The sequence below is a fragment of the Hermetia illucens genome, chromosome 5 (genome assembly GCF_905115235.1).
Source record: "Hermetia illucens chromosome 5, iHerIll2.2.curated.20191125, whole genome shotgun sequence".
NCBI classification, from domain to species: Eukaryota; Metazoa; Arthropoda; class Insecta; order Diptera; family Stratiomyidae; genus Hermetia; species Hermetia illucens.
In genome coordinates this window covers 21,846,793-21,866,898 of record NC_051853.1, presented here as the reverse complement: position 1 = coordinate 21,866,898, position 20,106 = coordinate 21,846,793, and the positions used below count along the sequence as shown (strand labels likewise).

At 43.3% G+C, this 20,106-nt stretch overlaps 1 protein-coding gene across 2 annotated transcripts in view; it reads left to right on the top strand.

The window, feature by feature from the left end:
• Positions 1 to 20,106, top strand: part of LOC119657350 (homeotic protein empty spiracles-like) — a 53,161-nt gene that overhangs the window by 24,223 nt on the left and 8,832 nt on the right. The window contains exons 1-2 of one of the 2 annotated variants that reach the window (XR_005250127.1): positions 16,419 to 16,602; positions 16,660 to 16,801. Coding sequence is in view for 1 of the 2 variants with exons in the window: in XM_038064224.1 (XP_037920152.1) it covers positions 16,660 to 16,817 (158 nt within the window). In the remaining variant the exon portion in view is untranslated. Of the gene's footprint in view, positions 1 to 16,418; positions 16,603 to 16,659; positions 16,818 to 20,106 lie in introns of those variants that run through there. The other variant, XM_038064224.1, reaches the window with a different exon arrangement.

Genomic DNA, 20,106 nt, shown 5'->3' with positions numbered 1-20,106 from the left:
AGACGCAAAAAGCTTCCGACCGATCAGTCTAACGTTCTTTCTACTAAAAGGACTAGAAAGATTAGTAGATCGGTTCATAAGCGATTCGCAAATTCCTATTCCTAGTCCACTTTACCATAGGCAACACGCCGACCAGAAAGGCAAATGCACGGAGGCAGCACTCCATGAACTCATGGCAAAAATTGAAAAGGCCATGTCCGAAAAAGAATACGCCTTAGGCGCATTCATGGACATCGAAGGTGCTTTCAATTATGCCTCATTCGCGGCAATTTATGATGCGGCGAGATAGCATGGAATCGCACCGCTATTAATCAGTTGGATGTTTCACCTGCTAGAGTGGAGAAAAATCCACATATTGGTTGGCTAGAAGTCTATTCAAGCGGGATGTCTTATGGGTTGCCCACAGGAAGGAATTCTCTCTCCGCTGTTATGGCTCTTGGTAATGGATATCCTATGCCCCCTGTGCTCCTGGAGGATGAAAAAATCTTCGCGCAAGCGTTTGCGGACGATCTAGTCGTAATAATTACCGACAAATTTGCGGACACAGTATATGACCGCTTGAATGCAACTCTGCATGAAATCCACAGCTGGTGCCTCCGCAATGGATTCACGGTGAACGCTAGAAGACTGGACTAGTTATGTTCACTAGGGACATCAGGTAAGTGGGGCAGCTATACGCTACCCGCCTTAGAAGGGGCGAAAATCCAGCTGGCACAAACAGTCAAGTATTTGGGAGTACATTTCGACTCCAAGTTAACGTGGAAGCATCATATCCAGGAACAATATCAGAAATCCTGCAGATTGCTCTCGTCATGTAGGAATGCGATAAGTAAGACCTGGGGGCTTTCACTAAAAGTAATACACTGGATATACACATCCATAACAAAACCCATTTTGACGTATACATGCATCGTCTGGTGGCCGAGACTGAACTTTGTTAACAGCAGGAAGCTGCTAACGCAGATTCACAGGCTTCGTTGCCTAAGTATTACTGGAACAATGAGTACTACGCCGCACTTGAAGCTATCCTAGATCTACACCCCATTCACTTGGAGATGCAACGGAAAGCAGCCAGTAACTCATATAGACAACACCATTGGGGCGTGGGAAGGCGCCAATTAAACGATCATGCGTCCATCTGGGAATTCCTTGACAAACATCGGGTAGCTCTGATGCCGGCCGATCATACAGTTTCCAGATTCGTCTTTGAAAAGGCATACACTGTCGTAATCACCGAAAGAGAAGAATGGTCGACAAATGGCCAAGAGTCTTTCCAGATTACAAACTTAATAATCTTCACCGACGGGTCAGTCATGAACGGTGGATCGGGCGCAGGAGTGTTCTCGGAGAATCCGATTATAGAACTGGCCCGAACCCTCGGAAAAATAACGACCATATTCCAGGCGGAGATATATGCCATTTCATTGGCAGCAGAAGAATGTTTGCGACAAAAATGAAGGGGCCGCACAATTCGAATCGCAACGGCATACTTGGGACAGGCTTTCAAGGTCCGCTCAATTGCCTTGTAGAAGGTGTCCTTGTCCGACTGTGCAATCTCCTCTGAAGGAGCGTCAACGTTATTGAGGCTTATATTTCTGAATTTGCCTCGCATACGCAGAGTGTATAGCCTTTCGCTTATGTTTTCAAAGACACTAACAGCGGGTTTCATTATTTGGCTGACTAGGAAACGTACCTCGAGCATATGGTTTACTGGATGGATGGCCCGCATGATATATATTGCAGTGGCTCCTCCTCAAAAACCCGGTCCCTTCCAGCGCATCTCTTGCAACGCTGTTATATTAGCTTTATATTAGGAGAGGGTATCGGCTGCCTGCTGACTAGCATTTGGTCTGTACAGGGAGTGCTCGTTTCATGAGAAAATGCTCGTAATCTCGGCTGATATTGAGATGTTCCTGATGGTTAGGATGCAACCTTATCATCAAGATTTTCAACGCGTACTATACAGGCCATCGAAGGATATGCCAGTCCAGGAGTATGTACTCACTACCGTTTCCTTTGGTGCCCCTGCTATATTCCTGTGCGTCAGAACGTTGCTGCAGCTGGCCGAAGATGAGGAAGCAAAGTTCCCACTTGCGACAAAGAAGTTAAGGACAGATTTTTATGTCGATAATTTGCTAGTTGGTACAAATGTCGAACATGTTAAAGTCCGGTGGATTCAACGTTTACAAGTGGGCATCAAATGTCCCCTGCCTTTTAAGGGATATTCTTGAGGAATCCAGGGAAATGGGGTCGTATGAGTTCATACAAGATTCAATGATTGACGCCCTTGGTCTAATATGGAAACCTACGCAGAACAACTTTCGATTAAGATTGATGAAGTATGACCCAGCAAGAGATGCCTTCTGTCAAGTATTGCAGGGATTTTCGGTCCTCTTCAATGGCTCGCATCACTGCAATTTTAGCCAAAATCTTATTGCAGAAAATTTGGCAGTCAGGTATCGGTTAGGATGAAATTCCGTCGAATGAGATTTTGATGCAATGGAAATGTCTTGAGAAGGAATTACTGGGCTTGGAATCTATCCGAACTCCCCGATGGATCTATTATTCTATGGATCATTATTGCGAGCTTCAGGAATTTGGTGATGCTTCCGAGGTAGCATACGCTGCGGTAATATATAGGAAGGTCGTAGACTCCAGGGGAAAATCAACTATATCCTTACTCTGCGCCAAGACCAGGGTGAAACCGCTAAAAGCAAAGGTGGCTTTTCCAAGACTGGAAGTAGGCGGTGCTTTGCTGCTGGTCGAACTGATGCATCTGGTCAGGTCAACACTACGACTAGATGAGTCTACTGTGAACTGCTGGTCCGACTTCATAATTGCATTGGCGTGGATAGAGAAGAAGCTTTCGCAACTAGAGTCCTACGTCGCAAACCAGGTTGGTAAGATTCGTAAGCTCAGTGAATAATCCTGGGTTTGAGGTCACATCAAGTCAAAAGAAAATCTTGCAGCCTGCGTTTCGAGGGGCATCTCCCCTATCGATTTGCTAAATCACCACTTGTGGTGGCAGGGTCCGTCATGGCTTTTGGAGGGACGAGTCTTCAATAAACTAGCATATTTCACAGGCATTGCAGAACAACGAAATCTGTGGGAGCGACACTCAACAAAGTCGGCGCAGAATCCCGCGGTTACTCCAAGGGACAGAGTTCAGAGATCAGAGACTTGAAGAAGGACCGCCCACTTAACAAGAGGTTAAGAAACTTGCATCCATTCCTTGATCGTCAAGGTTCGCTCAGGGTTGGAGGCAGGCTGCAGAGCGCGGACATATCCGGTGACCATAAGCATCACCTTCCTTATTATACGGGAAGCTCATCACAATACTTTGCATGGTGGCGTCCGCCTTCATGTAGGAGACCAAAAATTCTTCGGAGGATTCTTCTCTCGAACACGGCCAAGAGTTCGCAATTTTTCTTGCTAAGAACCCAAGTCTCCGAGGAATACATGAGAACTGGCAAGATTATTATCTTGTACAGTGAGAGCTTTGACCCTATAGTGAGACGTTTCGAGCGGAACAGTTTTTAAGGTTTTGTGTAAAACAAAACCTTATTAAAATCGGTTTACTGTCTCTCTGTCAATCTAAACCGGGAAAAAGATTTGGTAAGTTGAAAATATGTTAATCCCTCTAGGCAGCAAGGAATCCCTTCTAAGGTACCATGAGACAGATAAATAAAATAAAAGAGAGACATTTTTAGCAAACCTGAGGACGTGAAGAATTAAGCATCTCAAGAAATAGATTCTATTCATTTTAAGATGGTTTAGATACAAACTTTGTTTCTATCAAAAATTTGAAAAATCAGTGAATTTCAGGGCATCAAGCTCTATGCCTAATATTAGTGAATTATTTACTATATGTTCGTTATTTTGATAAAGATACATAAAAATTATGTAGTTTTTGTGCAAAATGTTGGATTGCTAATATGCATAATAAAATTTCATATCAAATAAGAGATCAAAACTGCGATAACTTGGTGAATATTTGGAGCGTTAGAAGCATGAAAAATTCCACCCAAAAAATATATTTAATATTCAAATATGTGCCTTAAATATATTTCAACTTCTAATCTTATTAAATTTACAAAGCGTGAAAAATTGATTTTAATGATCCAGCTTCATGCATGATATTAATTAAGCCGTTGTTGTGCGTCATTAACGATAAAGATTTTGGCGTTTTTATCACCGAAGCCCAGTTCAAATGGTAACCTCCGTGTCACTTTATTAATTTTTCCCGGTAATAAGGAACATGACAACAAATATTTCATCTGAACGCTGACAGATAGCATGCTTTCAGATTTCAAATAAATTAATTAGAAATAAAAATCCTTGACTAATTCACATAGGGGCCACTCACGAAAATATCTTTTGAAAGGCAAAATCAAAAGTTGTTCCTAGATGATGTCACTCAAAGTGTATTATTCCCGATGTGATAAGTGGCTTTATAGAAATTAGTCTCGAGGAGATTATCTAATACGCGGGCATAAGATATTTGGAAAATGACTAGTGGAGTGAATACATAATGGCCGTGATTGACAGAGAAGTTTCAATTAAAAGTCAGCGGGAGGTGCTTCCATGACAGAAATCAAATTATGTCTCGATTTCACGGGTGGAATTATGTACATGAATAAGTGAGCAGTTAAGATCTCATTTCTCTAAGAAATGTGTTTGGAATGTAGTTTTCTTGTAGCGAAACCAGCCAGGGCTATATAGTATGTTAGAGGACATGAGGTTGCCTAAGGCTCTCCATAGAATTGCATTTCTTTGGGAAAAGCTCCAAGATTTGGTTGCAGTTCAAAACGTAACGCTCCATTGAACCCAAAGGACTCCAACTTCCATTTCCAATTCGCATTTTTCTCCTTGTCGACTTTCTAATTGCCCAATTTACACGTAAGCCCATATGAATGGAACCCACGTCGAGAGCATTGCAGGTAATGCCTAATTACAATTTTGTTCGCAATCGAATCGAGTTGTCCATGTCTGCCGCTCACCTAATTGCAGTTGACGGGCCGGCAATCTTGAGGTCTTAAACCTGAGCGCAAAAACTGACAAACCTGTTCCCCGTGCAACGCGTACCTGAACAAACATCACATTTTAATGCGTTTCAAAACGGAATGCCCTGCGGCCTAAGCAGAATAACATCATAAATTATAAGAAAATTAGTTTAATAAATTAACATTAATTTACCTAATTTGTTTTTAATTTCTATATACTGGTCGTGGGGAACGGACGATGGGGTGGTAATCGGGATGCGCGAGGCCATGCATAGTTGTAGCCGTCAAATTAACTAAATTACTAGTTTGTTCGCGTTGAGATGTTACAGTTTTTGTGGTGCAGTTGATGTTACCATCTTGCATCAGGAAGGCATGATGGACACTTTATTTGTCCTGATGATATTGTAAGGGAGAGGTGAACCTGTTAGGTTGGTATCGCTCAGAGTAATAGTATTCAAAATTTTAACCCTGTATACTTTGGATAAGGTTAGATGAATATTTTCTTCTGCTAATATCCTTCAACTGAAAAAAATATGGTGAAATTGTGAATTTTACGAAAACCTTAGCCTTAGCCAGTCAATCCTGGAAGGAACTCTGGGGATGCTGTTGGGAATGTCCCCATTGCCCCACTGATACACGCGCAAGCCAGTCTTTGAAATTTGTGTAATTCTCTGGCTGTTGTGCTGAGTTCAGTTCTGCCTGCCCAGATTACCGCATCCTTATTTTGTCTCTGCTGTGAACCTGCAAGTCATCAGAATAGTGTTGCGAAAATGCCATTTACTACGAATGATTTTAGTAGTTTAAAGTCTCCACTGTCCATCTTATTCCAACTTCCGTAAATACTTCTTTTGCTAGTTTCCTATTCACCCTTTATTCCCTTCTGTTCATAATTGAGGTGCCAGGCGGAGTGATGTTGTCTTTCGCTGCGAGGTGGGACTCCGGAAATTGTTTTTTGAAAAGTAGATGTACCCTGTCCTCTTCAGCGTGGCAGAAGACACTGGTCTGTTTTTGGCTATAGTTTTTCAGCCTAGATGGTTCTGTGGTTTGTCCGATCCCTTTACAGAATTCGGTAAAGCTTTTTCGTTTTCCTTTCCTGATCGCGTTGCTATACGCTATCAGTGCTTTTTTTGAGTCTCTGCTAGGATTCGGTTTGTTTCATCCGGTTGAAGAGTTTTCGGACTTTTCTCATTATTTTTCCACTAGGTTACGTCTCACGACCACGTTACTATCGTTTCTTTCGTTTGTTTTTCCCTGTGCAAGTGCACACATATTATACCAAATTGATAATTCATGTGGCGTTTACGACGTTCAATTGTCTCCAAAAATCGATCATCTACCTCAATCATGAGGAGGTTTAGCTTTTTGAGAGATGCTTGATCATTTCAATTGGGAAGGCAGAACCAGCACATGTCGATATCTCTATTCTTTTCCTGTCTAGCAATGCAGGAACAACAGTCTGAAGCCAGTCTGCCATGTCTTCCGCCGCGTAGTTTACCAACATAACACCTGCTCGAAAGCATATGCCGGTGAACAGGAGTTCCTTACTACGTCCTTCGGACATCTCCATGACAATGTAGACCTCAATGATTTCCTGTTCCTCATGAGTGAGGATTTGCACTTCATCGCGCTAGCATAGCTGACAGTGGGCCTCCTGGTTCCTATCTTCACCCCTGACCTACCCGAAGATTTCCCCGCTTGAGTTCGGGCTTGAGTTTCTTGGGAGCATTCCGATCTTGTGGGCCGATCTCGCCGTTCTTTTAGCTCCGATGCTGATGGCTTAGTTCTCTGCTTCTTATGGGCCCTTTTGGTGTCGGGTCATCTTTCCTTCAGGTAGCGCAGTTACTATTTAAAAACTGCGTCACTGGGCCCTGTCTCCTTCTTGATGTCTGATATATTGGGCTCAGACGTATGTTTGCTAATCCTTGCTTTTTCAGCTTTGTTGGTTGAGGCCTTCCCAATGCTCCCAATCTTTCCCTTGGCCCCGTTGCTTATCTTCTTAACTTCTCCGTTCTTGCGTGTAGTCACTTGCCTCTCAGTATTGACGAGGTGTGGGTGCGTCTGGTGAGTTAGTTTGAAAGCAAATGCGGCCTCGGAACCTCAGTCCTTAAACTAAAAATGGATATATTTTTATCTATGATATATTGCAATGTCATGAGAAGTTATAGAATTCAAATCAGAAGCCATTCATCTGGGTTAAGAACCAAGAACCTGGTTTAGGCAAGGAACAAGAAAAGTTGAGGAAGTTGGTTGATAGATTAACTTCTACTTTAAACCTTTGGTCAAACATGATGAGAGTGGTGAGATTTCATGAAATCGTTTATAAGGACGCTTATAGGATGTCGTTACAACTGGCAGTTTTATCAAATCTATTGGATATTTGCCTGCATTTACTTATGCGGTTGGGTTTATCTCAATATTGCCGAGACAGTTATAAAGGTGGTCCGAGTACACAATGGCTACAAACTTCTCTATTTTGGTAACCCACACACTCAATATGGTGTTGGCATTGCCATCTCAGAGAGTTTCCGTGATGCCATTAAAGAAGTCGAACGATTTGATGATCGGCTGATGAAACTCACCATTATATCTGCTGATCGCACTATTCACTTCTTCACCGCGTATGCACCACAGACAGGTCGACCTGATGCCGAGAAAGATGCCTTCTGGCAACTTCTCGATGAAAAGACTTGTCACGTGCCTGCTGACGATTATATAATCATTGCCGGCGACCTTAATGGTCATCTGGGTGAAAAGGCAGACGGTAACAGGTGCCATGGGGGAAAGGGGTTCGGAGTGCGCAATGAAGGTGGCGAGCGTATAATCGATTTCGCGGACACCCATGACCTTGTACTTATGAATACATGGTTCATCAAACGATTGTCTCATCTTCCCACATTTTATAGTGGGAACAATAAAACGCAAATCGACTATATTCTCATAAGACGCCAACATTTTACCACTGTCACTGATTGCAAAGTCGTTCCCTATGAGACCATCGCACCTCAACATCGGCCGTTGATTGCCGTCCTGCGAATTAAACCACCGATAAAACAGCGTGAGGAACGCACTGGCCCACCGCGCATTAAATGGTGGCGATTTGGTGAGAAGAAACGGTCCCACTCATTCGATTGGCAACCATTACGAATGTGGAAGAATCATGGAACCAAATGAAAGACACGATCCACAAAGCGGCCTCTGCAACCCTCGGGGTCACCAAGCCGGGTAAGCGGTACATCAACCGAGATACTTGGCTTTGGAATGATGATGTTGAAATGAAGGTCCGTGAAAAGAAACGCCTCTACCACAAATTTCTCGACGATAAAATGAATGCTATTGGCAAATTTATAAGAATGCCAACCGGGAAGCAAAGAAAGCGGTCGCTGTCACCCGAGCGAACCATTTCAAAAATCTTTACGATAAACTGGACACTCGGGATGGCGAGAGAAATCTGTATCGACTTGTTAAAAGCCGTGATGAACGCACACAGAATATTGAACACTTCTGTTGTGTTAATGACAAGAACGGTACTTTGCTTACCAACCGTCGAGCTGCAACGGATAGATGGCGAGAATACTTCGAGCAGATTTCAACTAAAGAATTTGCTCATCTTCCACTTCCACAATCATTGCCGACATTTGGAGCAGTTCCACCAGTCAGCGAAACTGAAGTCGAGGAGGCAATAAAACAAATGAAATCGGGGAAAGCAACAGGACCTGACGACATCGCATCTGAGCTCTGGAAAGCGAAGAGCTGGGACCCAACACTGTGGCTCAGTGGATTCTTTAACCGGGTTATTCAGGAAGGAAGAACATCATCTGACTGGCAAGAAAGTACCACTGTTCCAATATGGAAAAAGAAAGGTAGCCCAGCAGAATGTTCAAATTGCCGTCCGATCCGGTTACTTTCCCATACCATGAAGATTTTTGAACCCATTCTTGACAACCGTATTCGCGAAATCGTTGAAATAACCGTGAATCAAGCCGGATTTGTCAAAAACTGCGGAACTACTGAAGCAATACACGCTGCGCGGTTACTCATGGAGAAACACCGTGAGAAGCATCGCCCTCTTTACATTGCATTTTTGGATCTAGAGAAAGCGTTTGACCGTGTACCACACGAACTCATCTGGTATGCTTTACGACAACACTTCGTGCCAGAAGAACTCGTGCGCTCGGTTCAATTGCTCTACCACGATCCGAAAAGTAAAGTTCGAAGTATGGCGGGTGTATCAAAACCGCTTCGTGTCTCTGTTGGAGTTCATCAAGGAAGTGCCCTCTCACCACTCCTCTTTGTCCTTGTTATGGACACCGTCACACGGGATGTCCAACGTCCAGCGCCCTACACACTGCTTTATGCAGATGATGTTTTCCTAGCATCTGATAGCAAAGATGATCTCGAGCAACTTGTTCAAAAATGGAATGATCGCCTTATGCAACACGGTCTCAGATTGAATTTAAACAAAACTGAATTTTTGACGACCGATCCACATGAAACAAGCACAATCACTGTCAGCGGCAGTGATCTGCGCAGAACTGAGCGATTTAAATACCTCGGGTCAACGCTATCAGCGAATGGAGAACTGCGTTATGAAATTGCTGCACGCATTAACGCAACCTGGATGAAGTGGCGCTCCACAACTGGTGTTCTTTGTGATCGACGTATCAACGAACGTCTCAAAATTTATCGCATTGTCGTCCGTCCAGTCGCTCTCTATGGTTCTGAGTGTTGGCCGACCATAAAAGACAATGAACGACGTCTCGCGGTAATGGAGACGAAGATGCTACGTTGGACTAGTGGCGTCACACGTTTAGATCACATCCGAAATGAGGATATCCGCGATCGTTATGGGGTTGCACCGATCGTGGAAAAGTTGCGAGAGAGGCGTCTTCGATGGTATGGTCACGCAATTCGTGCAAACGAGAATTCACTTGCCAAGATTGGTCTGAACATCGAAGTCGATGGTAAACGACCAAAAGGCAGACCTAAGCAACGGTGGCTTGATACGCTAGATGGGGATTTGAAAGCCTCGAGATTGCACCCAGATCAGGCATTCGATAGAGTCAAATGGCGAAGCCGATCACGACGAGCCGACCCCGCTTGTGAACGGGACAAAAGCTGAAGAAAAAGAAGAAGAAATCGCGGATCTCATTTTTTAGAAAGGACTACTACGGAAGGTATCTATTTCAAAATTGTTCATTCCTTGCGTTGTACTTAGGGAATATCAGGTTAAAATGGGAAATGTTACATGCAGCAGGGTAGGTGGCCAGCCACCGTTATAGTTTTCGACCCTTATTATTGCTATAACATTGGTGTATGTGTCGGATTTAATTCGTACCTAAGATCGTGAACTACCACTCACGCGCTGGGCAGGGTTGATCCGCGCAGAAGGATTTCATGATAGACAAGTCATTTAGATCAAAGAGTTGTTTGGGACAGTTAAGCAAAACGACGTATACGAAATCGTGAGTACCCTTGATGGTACAGTACAGTTTTAATTCGTGAACATTTAAAAGGTGTGGGATATTGTGATATGTCAGGTATAAATATTTGAAGAATATTTGGAGATTGCTGACAAGATAGATATATTCTGTCAACTGATCGCTTACCACCGCTTTTGTAGATCGATGTTAGATGCGAGCATTTCCAAACAGACGGAAACATCCTGAAAGTAATTTGTTAAAAAATCATATGCAAAGTAGTCAATAGTTGCTCAACGTACTACTTTAAAAAATACGGAGAGACTAAATCAGTGGCGGGTCTTTATTAATGCTTAGATCCTGAATAGCCTGATCGATATCATTCTGAGTAACAGCTAATTCGATAATAAGGGAACCGTCTTCTCGGTCAGTGGTATAGTGGAGCTGGGGATTATAGGTAGGCAGTGTGCGTTTTCGCAATGGTCAGCAAATCAGTTGCAAAATTTCCAGTAGACAAAAGGAGACAGTGGTCCTTCTGGACATGAAAGCAAGGAAACCTGTAGTTTTTCTTTTCTCATTGACAAAGTCAAAGTATTTTTTAGGGTCGTTGATATTTTTCCTCCCAATAAGTTCGCAGGATTTTGGCTTAAGCCCTTACATTGGGATTATTTTTAATAGCCTTAGAGGGTCTTATATCTTTATTTTTTTATTTCTTTGATTTCATTAAATGCCTTATTTCAAGGCAAAGCCAAAGCTCTGCAAATGAGATACGTTTCTTTATTTTGGGTACGGCTTGAAAAATGATATTATAGAAGGAAGATATGGATTCATCCAGATCTAGCGCTGTACACTCAGTACATTGTTAGGGGGCAATATGGTCAGCATTGTGTTCGCCCGTGATTATTACCCTAATTTGATTTAGGTATTCATTCACAGCAGAGTCGAGTGCTATACAACATCCAGCCATGTTAAAAATCTTTCTGTCACTAGTGAGATTTGAACCACAACCTTCAGCTACGGAAGTCTAGTGCTCTCACCACTGAGCCATCCGTAAAAAAGTTGATTGATCGGTAATGCTGTTAATTTCACACAAAAGCACTATTTGTAGACTGCGCTTTCCTAGGAACACCTAGCTCACGCCTAGGAATCCGATCTATTGTCGAGTTTATGTTCATCTTATTGATATTAATTTTTATGACTTCTTTAACCTGGGAAAAAGGGAGCTCTGAATCCGCCATTTCCATGGCCCTGTTTGGAATGAAGAGAACCCTAAATCCACTATCCACTTGATGGTGGACTGAACCGATTGCAGAGAAACGGTTTCTCACTTTTCTGGTCCATGGGCCCCTCGTGTTGGGCTTACACCCAAAGTTAAATTTCTTTTAAAAAGACGACAACGATTTTGTCCAGAGCAGAGGCAACTCATCAGATGCTGCCCCTGCCCTGGGACGCGTCATGACGACGAATTATAACCAAGGGAAGACTTAGGGTGTAAGTCCAAAAAGAGCGGCCCATGAACATCAGATGTAGTTGCCTTTTTAGAAATGTTCATGACTTATTGGGAAAGTTTGATAGTCATGATAAACATCGTTATGCATTGTTCGGATTATTCGGCGAACTGACTGTTTTCGGTAGATGACGCTTCAGCTACTGTACGGATATATTTCACACTTTGCGTACGCAAACACTTCTTTTACAAATGATCCTGTCCTTCAAGGGAATACTTCTTCCCGACTTTTTTAATACAAGCTTTCCTTTTTCCTTAAAGCTTTGACTAGAATTTTCTCGTTTTGTTATTTTTTCACAAAGAAAAGTTATTTCGCATTTTTAAGGGTAACCGTTGAAATAAGTTTTACATGGAAATTGATTTATGAGTATTTTTAACATGTTTACACAAACCTTAAGGTACGTCATGAAAGTAATTGTAATAGGACACTCACGGCCGTAGAGAATGGTTTTTCGACATATTAGTAAGACTGCAATATGGCCTGACTCTTTCCGTTCGATGTCTAGAAAAAATTTCAGATAAGATTTTTATGTAATATATTGAATGGTTGTTCTTCACTTCTCAGTGGAGCATAGCGCGTCAACCACACCTATCGTTCGTGGTTACGTGAAATGTTCTTCGCCTCTTCCCCCCATGACTTCCCGAGACGCTCGCACTCCTCTTCAACCGTTCTGCGCCGAGTGTCTTTGGGGCGACAGATCCTGAAAGTGTGGATTCCACTGCATGACAAAGTTATCAACGCAACTGTTGCAATACAAAAGGAACACTATCACAGATGAGTGGTAACTTGATTTTAGAGTTAAGATAACTGCAATTCCTGATTTTAGACAGGGCTGCGAAAGCGGATCTAGCGCTGTTAATGCGTCACTCCAGATACACTCCCTGTTCACACTATCGACAGCATCCTCGAAATCGATAAAGAGCAGGTTCTGCAAAGATCCAAACGCAGTTACAAAATGATCTGTAGAGTGTTGATGTGGTCAACGCAGCAGGATCCGGAGTGGAAATCAGTTTCCTCTCTTTCAGCCAAGCTTTCATGGTGTTTTTTTATTCACTCCAGGATTATTTTACTACCATCTTTGTAACGGCAGGGAGCATGTAGATACCAAAATCCAATTGCCACACTCAAAACGAATCCCCTTCATCGGGATCTTGACCATCATCCCCTTTTTCCACTGTCTGGGAAAGGTCTGGAATTTCCAAAATTGCCATACGATTGGAAGCAGTAGATCTGTAGTAACTGCAGGTGCTGCGATAAATAACTCTGCCAGGAGACCATCAAGCCAAGAGGGGTTATTCCGTTAGCGTGCATTGATGGCCGAAATGATTTTCCCTCTGCTCAGACGAACAGTCCATCCACAAGAGGAGGAATCTCACCGAATGTTAAATGGTTAAGACCCATGGTGAAGGTGAAGTGTTCTATCCTCCTTTCAGCTGTTCATAATTGTGGATTAGAAGTCGACCGTTAACGCCCTTCACAGGACCATCAAAGGATTTGTGACCACATGCAAGCTCTTGGGTGATGGGGTATATATTTTTCAAATCATTGCGATCTGCGGCATCTTCCGCTTCCTTGTTCAGCGCAATATCATATTTTCTTCTGTCACGGCGTATACAACGTTGAACTTCTTGGGATTTTGCTTGGTATTGCAATTCAAGCGCGTCACCCTCTCCATCACTTGAAGCGGCCAGTAGAGCCTTTGACCTTCTTTTCAGCGATCCGTTTCCACGATTCCGCAGTCAGCCAGATCTTATGACGCTCCTTCGGGATGAGCCGATGACTTGTGTAGTACCCAAGAAAAGAACATTTTTGGTGGTAGTTCAAAGCTAATCGATATTCTCAGGCGGATGACTCGGTATATCCGTTTTTCGATCAGCAAGATAGCTCTCCCACTATTGAGTAACAGCTTGGTCATCCAACCCTGCGAGAAGTGGCCGCCGAAACGCGCCAGCGAACGTTAGCGACCATCAGGTGGTGATACCTTTCGAGGCCGATGTCAGTACCTGTTTTGTTATGCATATCCAGGAGACAACACCTGAATCTACTGCTGATCACGAGGTAGTCGATCTGATCGCTGGTAGGGTGTTGGTCAGTCTGAACCTAACTGGCTCTGTGCTGAAACAATATGCCACCAATGACAAGGCGATGGAAGTTGCAAAAAACCACGAACCTCTCACCATCACCGTTGCGATTATCGAGACCGTGTTTCCTCATCATATTTTCGAGTAAGGTGTTATCAGATCCTACTTTGGCATTCAGATCACACAATCACAATGCTACTTTTAGGAAGCTTCCCCTAAACGGCGTTTAATTGCTCTTAGAAAGCATCTTTCTTCACTTTATCGTAAGTTTCCGTTGGTGCGTAGCATTGCACATTTGTAATGCTCCTTAACCTGGACCGAAATCTAACAGTTAAAAGTCTGTCAGAAACCGGCTTCCAGGCCAAGAAAGCGCCTCTTCCGGTAGCAACCTGACATTGGATTTGCATGGTAGCACCACTTGGCTTTTCTAAGTATAAAAGTGTATTTCCATTAGTATGACAAGAGGGAGAGGAGTACTCTCCAGAGTCCCACCATCTTACTTCGCTTAGGCCCAAAATGTCTAGTTTATATCGCTGGAATTCTCGCTCAAGCTGCAAAAAAGCGAGCATTCAGAGGACTCTCGCTATCATTTCACAAACCAATCATAGTTCGTTTTCCATTGCCAACAGTCCCGCCATGCCGTGAGGTCGATGCCTATCGGAGGCATTGTTGACCCTTCGGTAGTAGTAGAGTTTCAAAATTTGCAGGTTGCTAGCCCACAGATTTCTATACCTCTTAGTCGCCTCTTAAGACAATAAGGGAAGGCTTTGAGACTATTCTTAAGCGCCAAATCACAGGGCTGATGTGAGTAATTACCATATGATCATTCAACAATCTTCTAATAATTATTTCCCACCAACGCTCAAAATCGTTCACTTCTTCCACAAATCCTTCTAAGGTTAACTTCCAATTTAAACAAACCAGTTAAAATATGTCATAAGTTTGTTGCCACGTTCACCAAGTATGCGTGCAATGTTGCCTCACTTTAACGGCTCAACGACTGCCACTGCCACAGCCACATATTATTATCATTATCAGGCCAAGATAAATATCTTGTTAATGTGTTTTTAATTGTGGTATGTCGATAGATGAACGGGGTTTCCGGCTGCTGGACCTACTCGCAGCAAATAGCCCGGCATGGACGATCAAGACCTTTGGAGCCGGCAACCGACATTGCGGTCTACTTTTCAAAAGAAAGTCAGCCGAAATTGAGGAGATGACAGAAGCAACATGACAAATGATTTATTTGCTTTTAAATGATTTGTAATATCATCTGGGATAGAATTTTAGGGCGATTGCATACGTTTTTATTAGCTTCAGTTCTGGAGAGGGGATGATGTTATGCAACAGTCAACTGAGTAATGCACTTGATAATGCCGCCAGATTGAGGTCTTAAATGAGGGAAACTATTTGAATCTCGCTCCTTAGACTCAGACTCTTACACTTGAACATAATTTCATGATCATTTAGATGGATATCTAATATCTATCTTTCTGTCGAAGTACGCAATCACTACCAAGTGTGCCTTTGTGTCAGCCAACTGGCCCCAGGCGTTTTCGTTGTGCATGCGGATTTGGGAACTTCAACTATTTTAAATATCAGTTGCAGTCATAACTGCCAATAAACTGCATTCAGCCTAACACTATCTGGCTCTAATCTGCAATCTTGATTGGCCGTTTTCCCCATGGCATGGATCGCGCTGTGCTAAGCCACAAAAGACTAGTTCTTGAAAATAAAACCAGTGGATTTCGCTTAAAAACGATGTCATTAAAAGCCAGTTAATAATGTGGCTGGAACGGATACAAAGTCGTCAATTGATTGTAATTGCGCGCAGTCATTGATAAGTATGTAAGTGAGCAATTTGAAAGCTTTAATCGCGAACTCGTCCCCGTAATTTATGTGCGCTATAGCGGGTAATAAGCGCCATTTACGTGCATATGGAAGCCAACAAAATCACCATTTATATTTGAATCGCATACGCTGGATTTGAAATGCGCTTGGATATTACACTCTTAAGCGGCTTTTCATTTGCGGGTATCAGTTACTATTGAACTTTGAAAATGAATTAAAGATAATTCATAACGGGATTTCGCTTGAAGCGATTAGGACTGCGAATCCAAAAAGGGGCTCTGTGGAAGAGACCACTCTCGTCTTAATGGAATCGCTAATGGATGAGAACATAAGGCTCCCCTGACTGGTTGCAGACTTACAAGAACCAATTAGAGATGAAAATGACCAGTTGCTCTGCACTGTTAACGTGGAATTTTTAGCTTCATATGAGATATTAAAGCTGTAATGTATTCCTTGTTAGCAAACAACGACCGATCATTATAGCAAATTATGCAAATTGGGATCCGCCAATCTTCTCCTCGACATGCTTACATGCATTCACTGAAAATCATTCCGACGATAAAATTCAATGCACGTTAGGCGTTTTGCCTTTTTTCAACTTGCTCCTTGCGACGTTACTTATTTTGGCCAGCAACAGTGATTTCATGTGAATCGAGAAAGATCTCGGAGGTGCCGATAAACCATACCAGATTCGTTTTTATCCCCAATTATTGGGACATTACATGAATTTAGTTGAAATTTGGTTAGTACTCACTGCATCAGATGTATGTATCTAATTTTAGGTATCTGTTCCTTTCAGATTTTTTATTGCAACCGTTTCGTAAACCAAAACGAGTTAGAACAGCTTTCTCGCCGTCGCAACTACTAAAATTAGAACATGCCTTCGAAAGTAATCACTATGTGGTTGGTGCAGAGCGGAAAACGTTGGCGCAGGTGCTGAGTTTAACAGAAACACAGGTAATTGATATATAAGAACCAAATAAATGATTATCTTGACAGGAATTGCAAAATATTAGTTGACATTTATTTTGGATAGCAGATTTACTGTTTAACGGGCCGGAAGCACTCATGAAAAGTATTCAATTCCAGCGCAAACTATAACAGTAACCGTTTTCTCAAGCTAGTTGATACTTGGGTATCACCCAGCAGCTATTATAGATATCTCTGTGATGCCCTCAAAGAATGGTTTATCTAGTGTCCATCCCTGGCTTTAATTACAGCTGGACAATCGCAAAGTAAGTGCCTGAATTTTTCTGGCTCTTCTCCGTAGCTTCGGCAATGCGAACCGTAAGGTTTCGCAGCAATCTTGTTTGCATTTGCTAGCGTCTGACACAAGAGCTCTCGCTCTATGTTCCTACCACTGAGAACCTTGAGTAGAGTGAGCTGCTCAGACTGCCCATTTCTGCACTGCCTCACCACCTTGAAGGATGACGCTGAGTGCAAGATCTTAATGGTATCTTGGCTGTCGGTCAGAATGGCTAGGTGACGTTTGGGGCTCTGATTATGCCCTCAGTCATCGACAGGTTTCCAGTATCGGCAGTACTTTCGCTTGGAATGTACTGGCGAATCCTGGCAGGCCGTACGACATGGATACTCTGACTCCACATTCCAGTTTTTTTCCTTCAGTGAAGTCGCCATTAAGTCCGTGGCGAATGTTCATAGATCAACGCACGCTACAGCATATTTAATGTGGAGGTCTATGAGGACGAGGAGTGGGAAATTTCCCTGCCACCAATATTACCAAGTCGTCTTCATGCTCAACCAAGGTACCAGAGAAATAGCACCACCCTGAGGCGCACCTGGATTATCCTAATTCTTAGCATGGATATTATCCAAGGTATAAGATGGCGTTGGTACTACAATTGTTGAATGCTCCCGCTATATCCAGAAAGGCAGCTAAAGTATACTGCTTGTACGGTAGTCACTGCTCGACTGTGCCTATTACATCGTAGAGAGCGGTTTCTGCAGTTTACCCGCTTCCGGTATAAAAACCACGCGCGCGCATCTCCAACACTGTCGTACGAATCCCAAAGAGCTATAGCTGCCTTGGATCTCTACAAGTTACGGCATAACCCTTCTTGCTGCCTCTGCAGGGTGACAAACATTATGCCATCGGTTCTCGGAGATTTATATGCAAGATCTGTTTAAAGTCCTGTAGATTTTTTTATCGGTAGTTACCGATTTGATAGTCTCACGTGATTGGGGCTGCATAATCGCCGAGCAAGGCACAGTCTGTCTCGCTGACAGGGAAGTGCATCTGAACTATAACTCCGGGGTTTCACCAGAAAATTCAGTCTAGGAGGCTTCCGACTTTTAAGGGTGGGCTTCTAAATTCCTTGGACAGAATCTTACTGAGTCTCACAGAATGGCCTCTTGGCAGTCCTGATGGCCGACCAATACTTCTTAAGGCAGTCCTTGTACGACTGCCTACATTTGTTTTCCCTGAGGCTAGACAGATCTTCATTCCACCGCGGTGTCAATGTTTTCTTCCTGTATTTAGAACCTTTGAGTCAAGTTCGTCTCTTATGCGAATCTAACCATTTTGCGCAGCAGAGAGTTTGTTTATCTCTTATGCGAATTTAACCAATTTGCGCAGCAGAGAGTTTGTTCGTGATAACTTGACCAAATTTCCTCCAATTGATCCTTCTGAGGTCTATGAGAGCGCTGGAGACCTCGGTAGCGACATCTAGACTGAAAAGTATCCAACTGTGATCTGAAAAGGATACTTCAGACACTTTCCAGTTTTTCTCCCTAAGAACCCCATTGTCGGTTAGTTGGGTGATATCAAGGACCTCCTCCAAAGCGTCACAGTTCTCTCAACTAGGAAGGATAATGTGCTTCCTCTGTGACAAATCGATAGATTTGTGTATATAATAAAGTCAAAGAATTACTTACTTTTTTCGTTTATTTCCGAGCTGCCACAAAGCGTATGCCTCGCATTAGCGTCACAGCCTATTAACAGGTTAGCTCTCTTTACTACGTTAGTCGACGTCAAATGTTGCAGTTCTTCTAGAGGAGCCGATCGGTGGTGAGCCATGTAAGCCGAAGAAATATGTACGTTTTCCGCTCCCGCCTGCACCAGTTTGACCGGAATTATGTCTCTTCAAGCCGGATCTGGACACCTGGCAAGGGTGCACGCTCTAGTGCTGTCCCGATCATCGTCTTTTCCGCTATGGAATAAATTATAATATTTGCTTTAGAGCCCTTTGATAATTCAGTCGATTCTTGGATTAGTGCGGCATCAATGTTTTCTCTAGGAGGATTCTTATCTATACGGACCTTTGGTAATGAGTTGCAAGCGACGGGTCTCCTGGGGATCTCGTTGTATGAACTGATTTCGAGCTTTACGCCCTCCCCGGCGTCGCCGATCTTGGTAACCCACGTTGTTTGACCTCTTCTTGGCTTCCGGTTCTGCTCGTCTGACAGGCGTTAACGTTTATATTCTTCAACCGCCTGCTATTTTATCCTTATTTTTTGCAATCTTAAATGGCCTTCTGGTACTGGCTCTTGGGCAGAATTCTAGTAGACCTCCGCGTCCTTGTCGGTTTCTGGTGATTGACATTTTTTTCAACCCTTGCTATTGTAGCGGCACCTGACGACGACAGTTTTGTTTAAGTAGTACTATGGTTGGTACTCGCTTTACCCAGGTCGTCGACGCAGTGGATTCCAAGTTAGAAGCTACTAGCGCGTTAACTGCCTTGCTCCCGGAAGTCCTCGCAGTTGGTTTCATCACGACTTGCACTAACTGTGCTGCCCTGGCATCACCACGTCTTCCTCTGTCGGCCGTCATATATATTTTTTTTTGTGGAATCCATTTTTTGATCCCTGCAGTAGAGTGGGAAAAATGTTCATTCCGGCTAGCCCGGCCATCAGGGTAAAGGTATTCTTCGAAACTGAAGATACCCAAGCTATTCAGTGAACTCATACTCAGTATCAATCTTCCTATTGGCCACCCAGCCTTCGGCGTGTGCTGCTTCACCCTCGCAAAGCGCCCTTTTAACAGTCAGTCAGTCAAATCTGTTTGCCCATAACACATGACCAGCAAGCAAACAAATCCTTGTAATTTGGATGCGCATTCTCCAAGCCGGTCACACACACTCTTGGTCCGTCCTAAGACGGTCTCCAGCGGGCACCGAGAGGAGGTCGTGTGAGAAATCACCGAATTATACAATCTTGTAGCTAACACATAATTAAATCAGGCCGCCAACAACTAGTGGCCCCTTACAAAATTCCATTAAAGAAAATT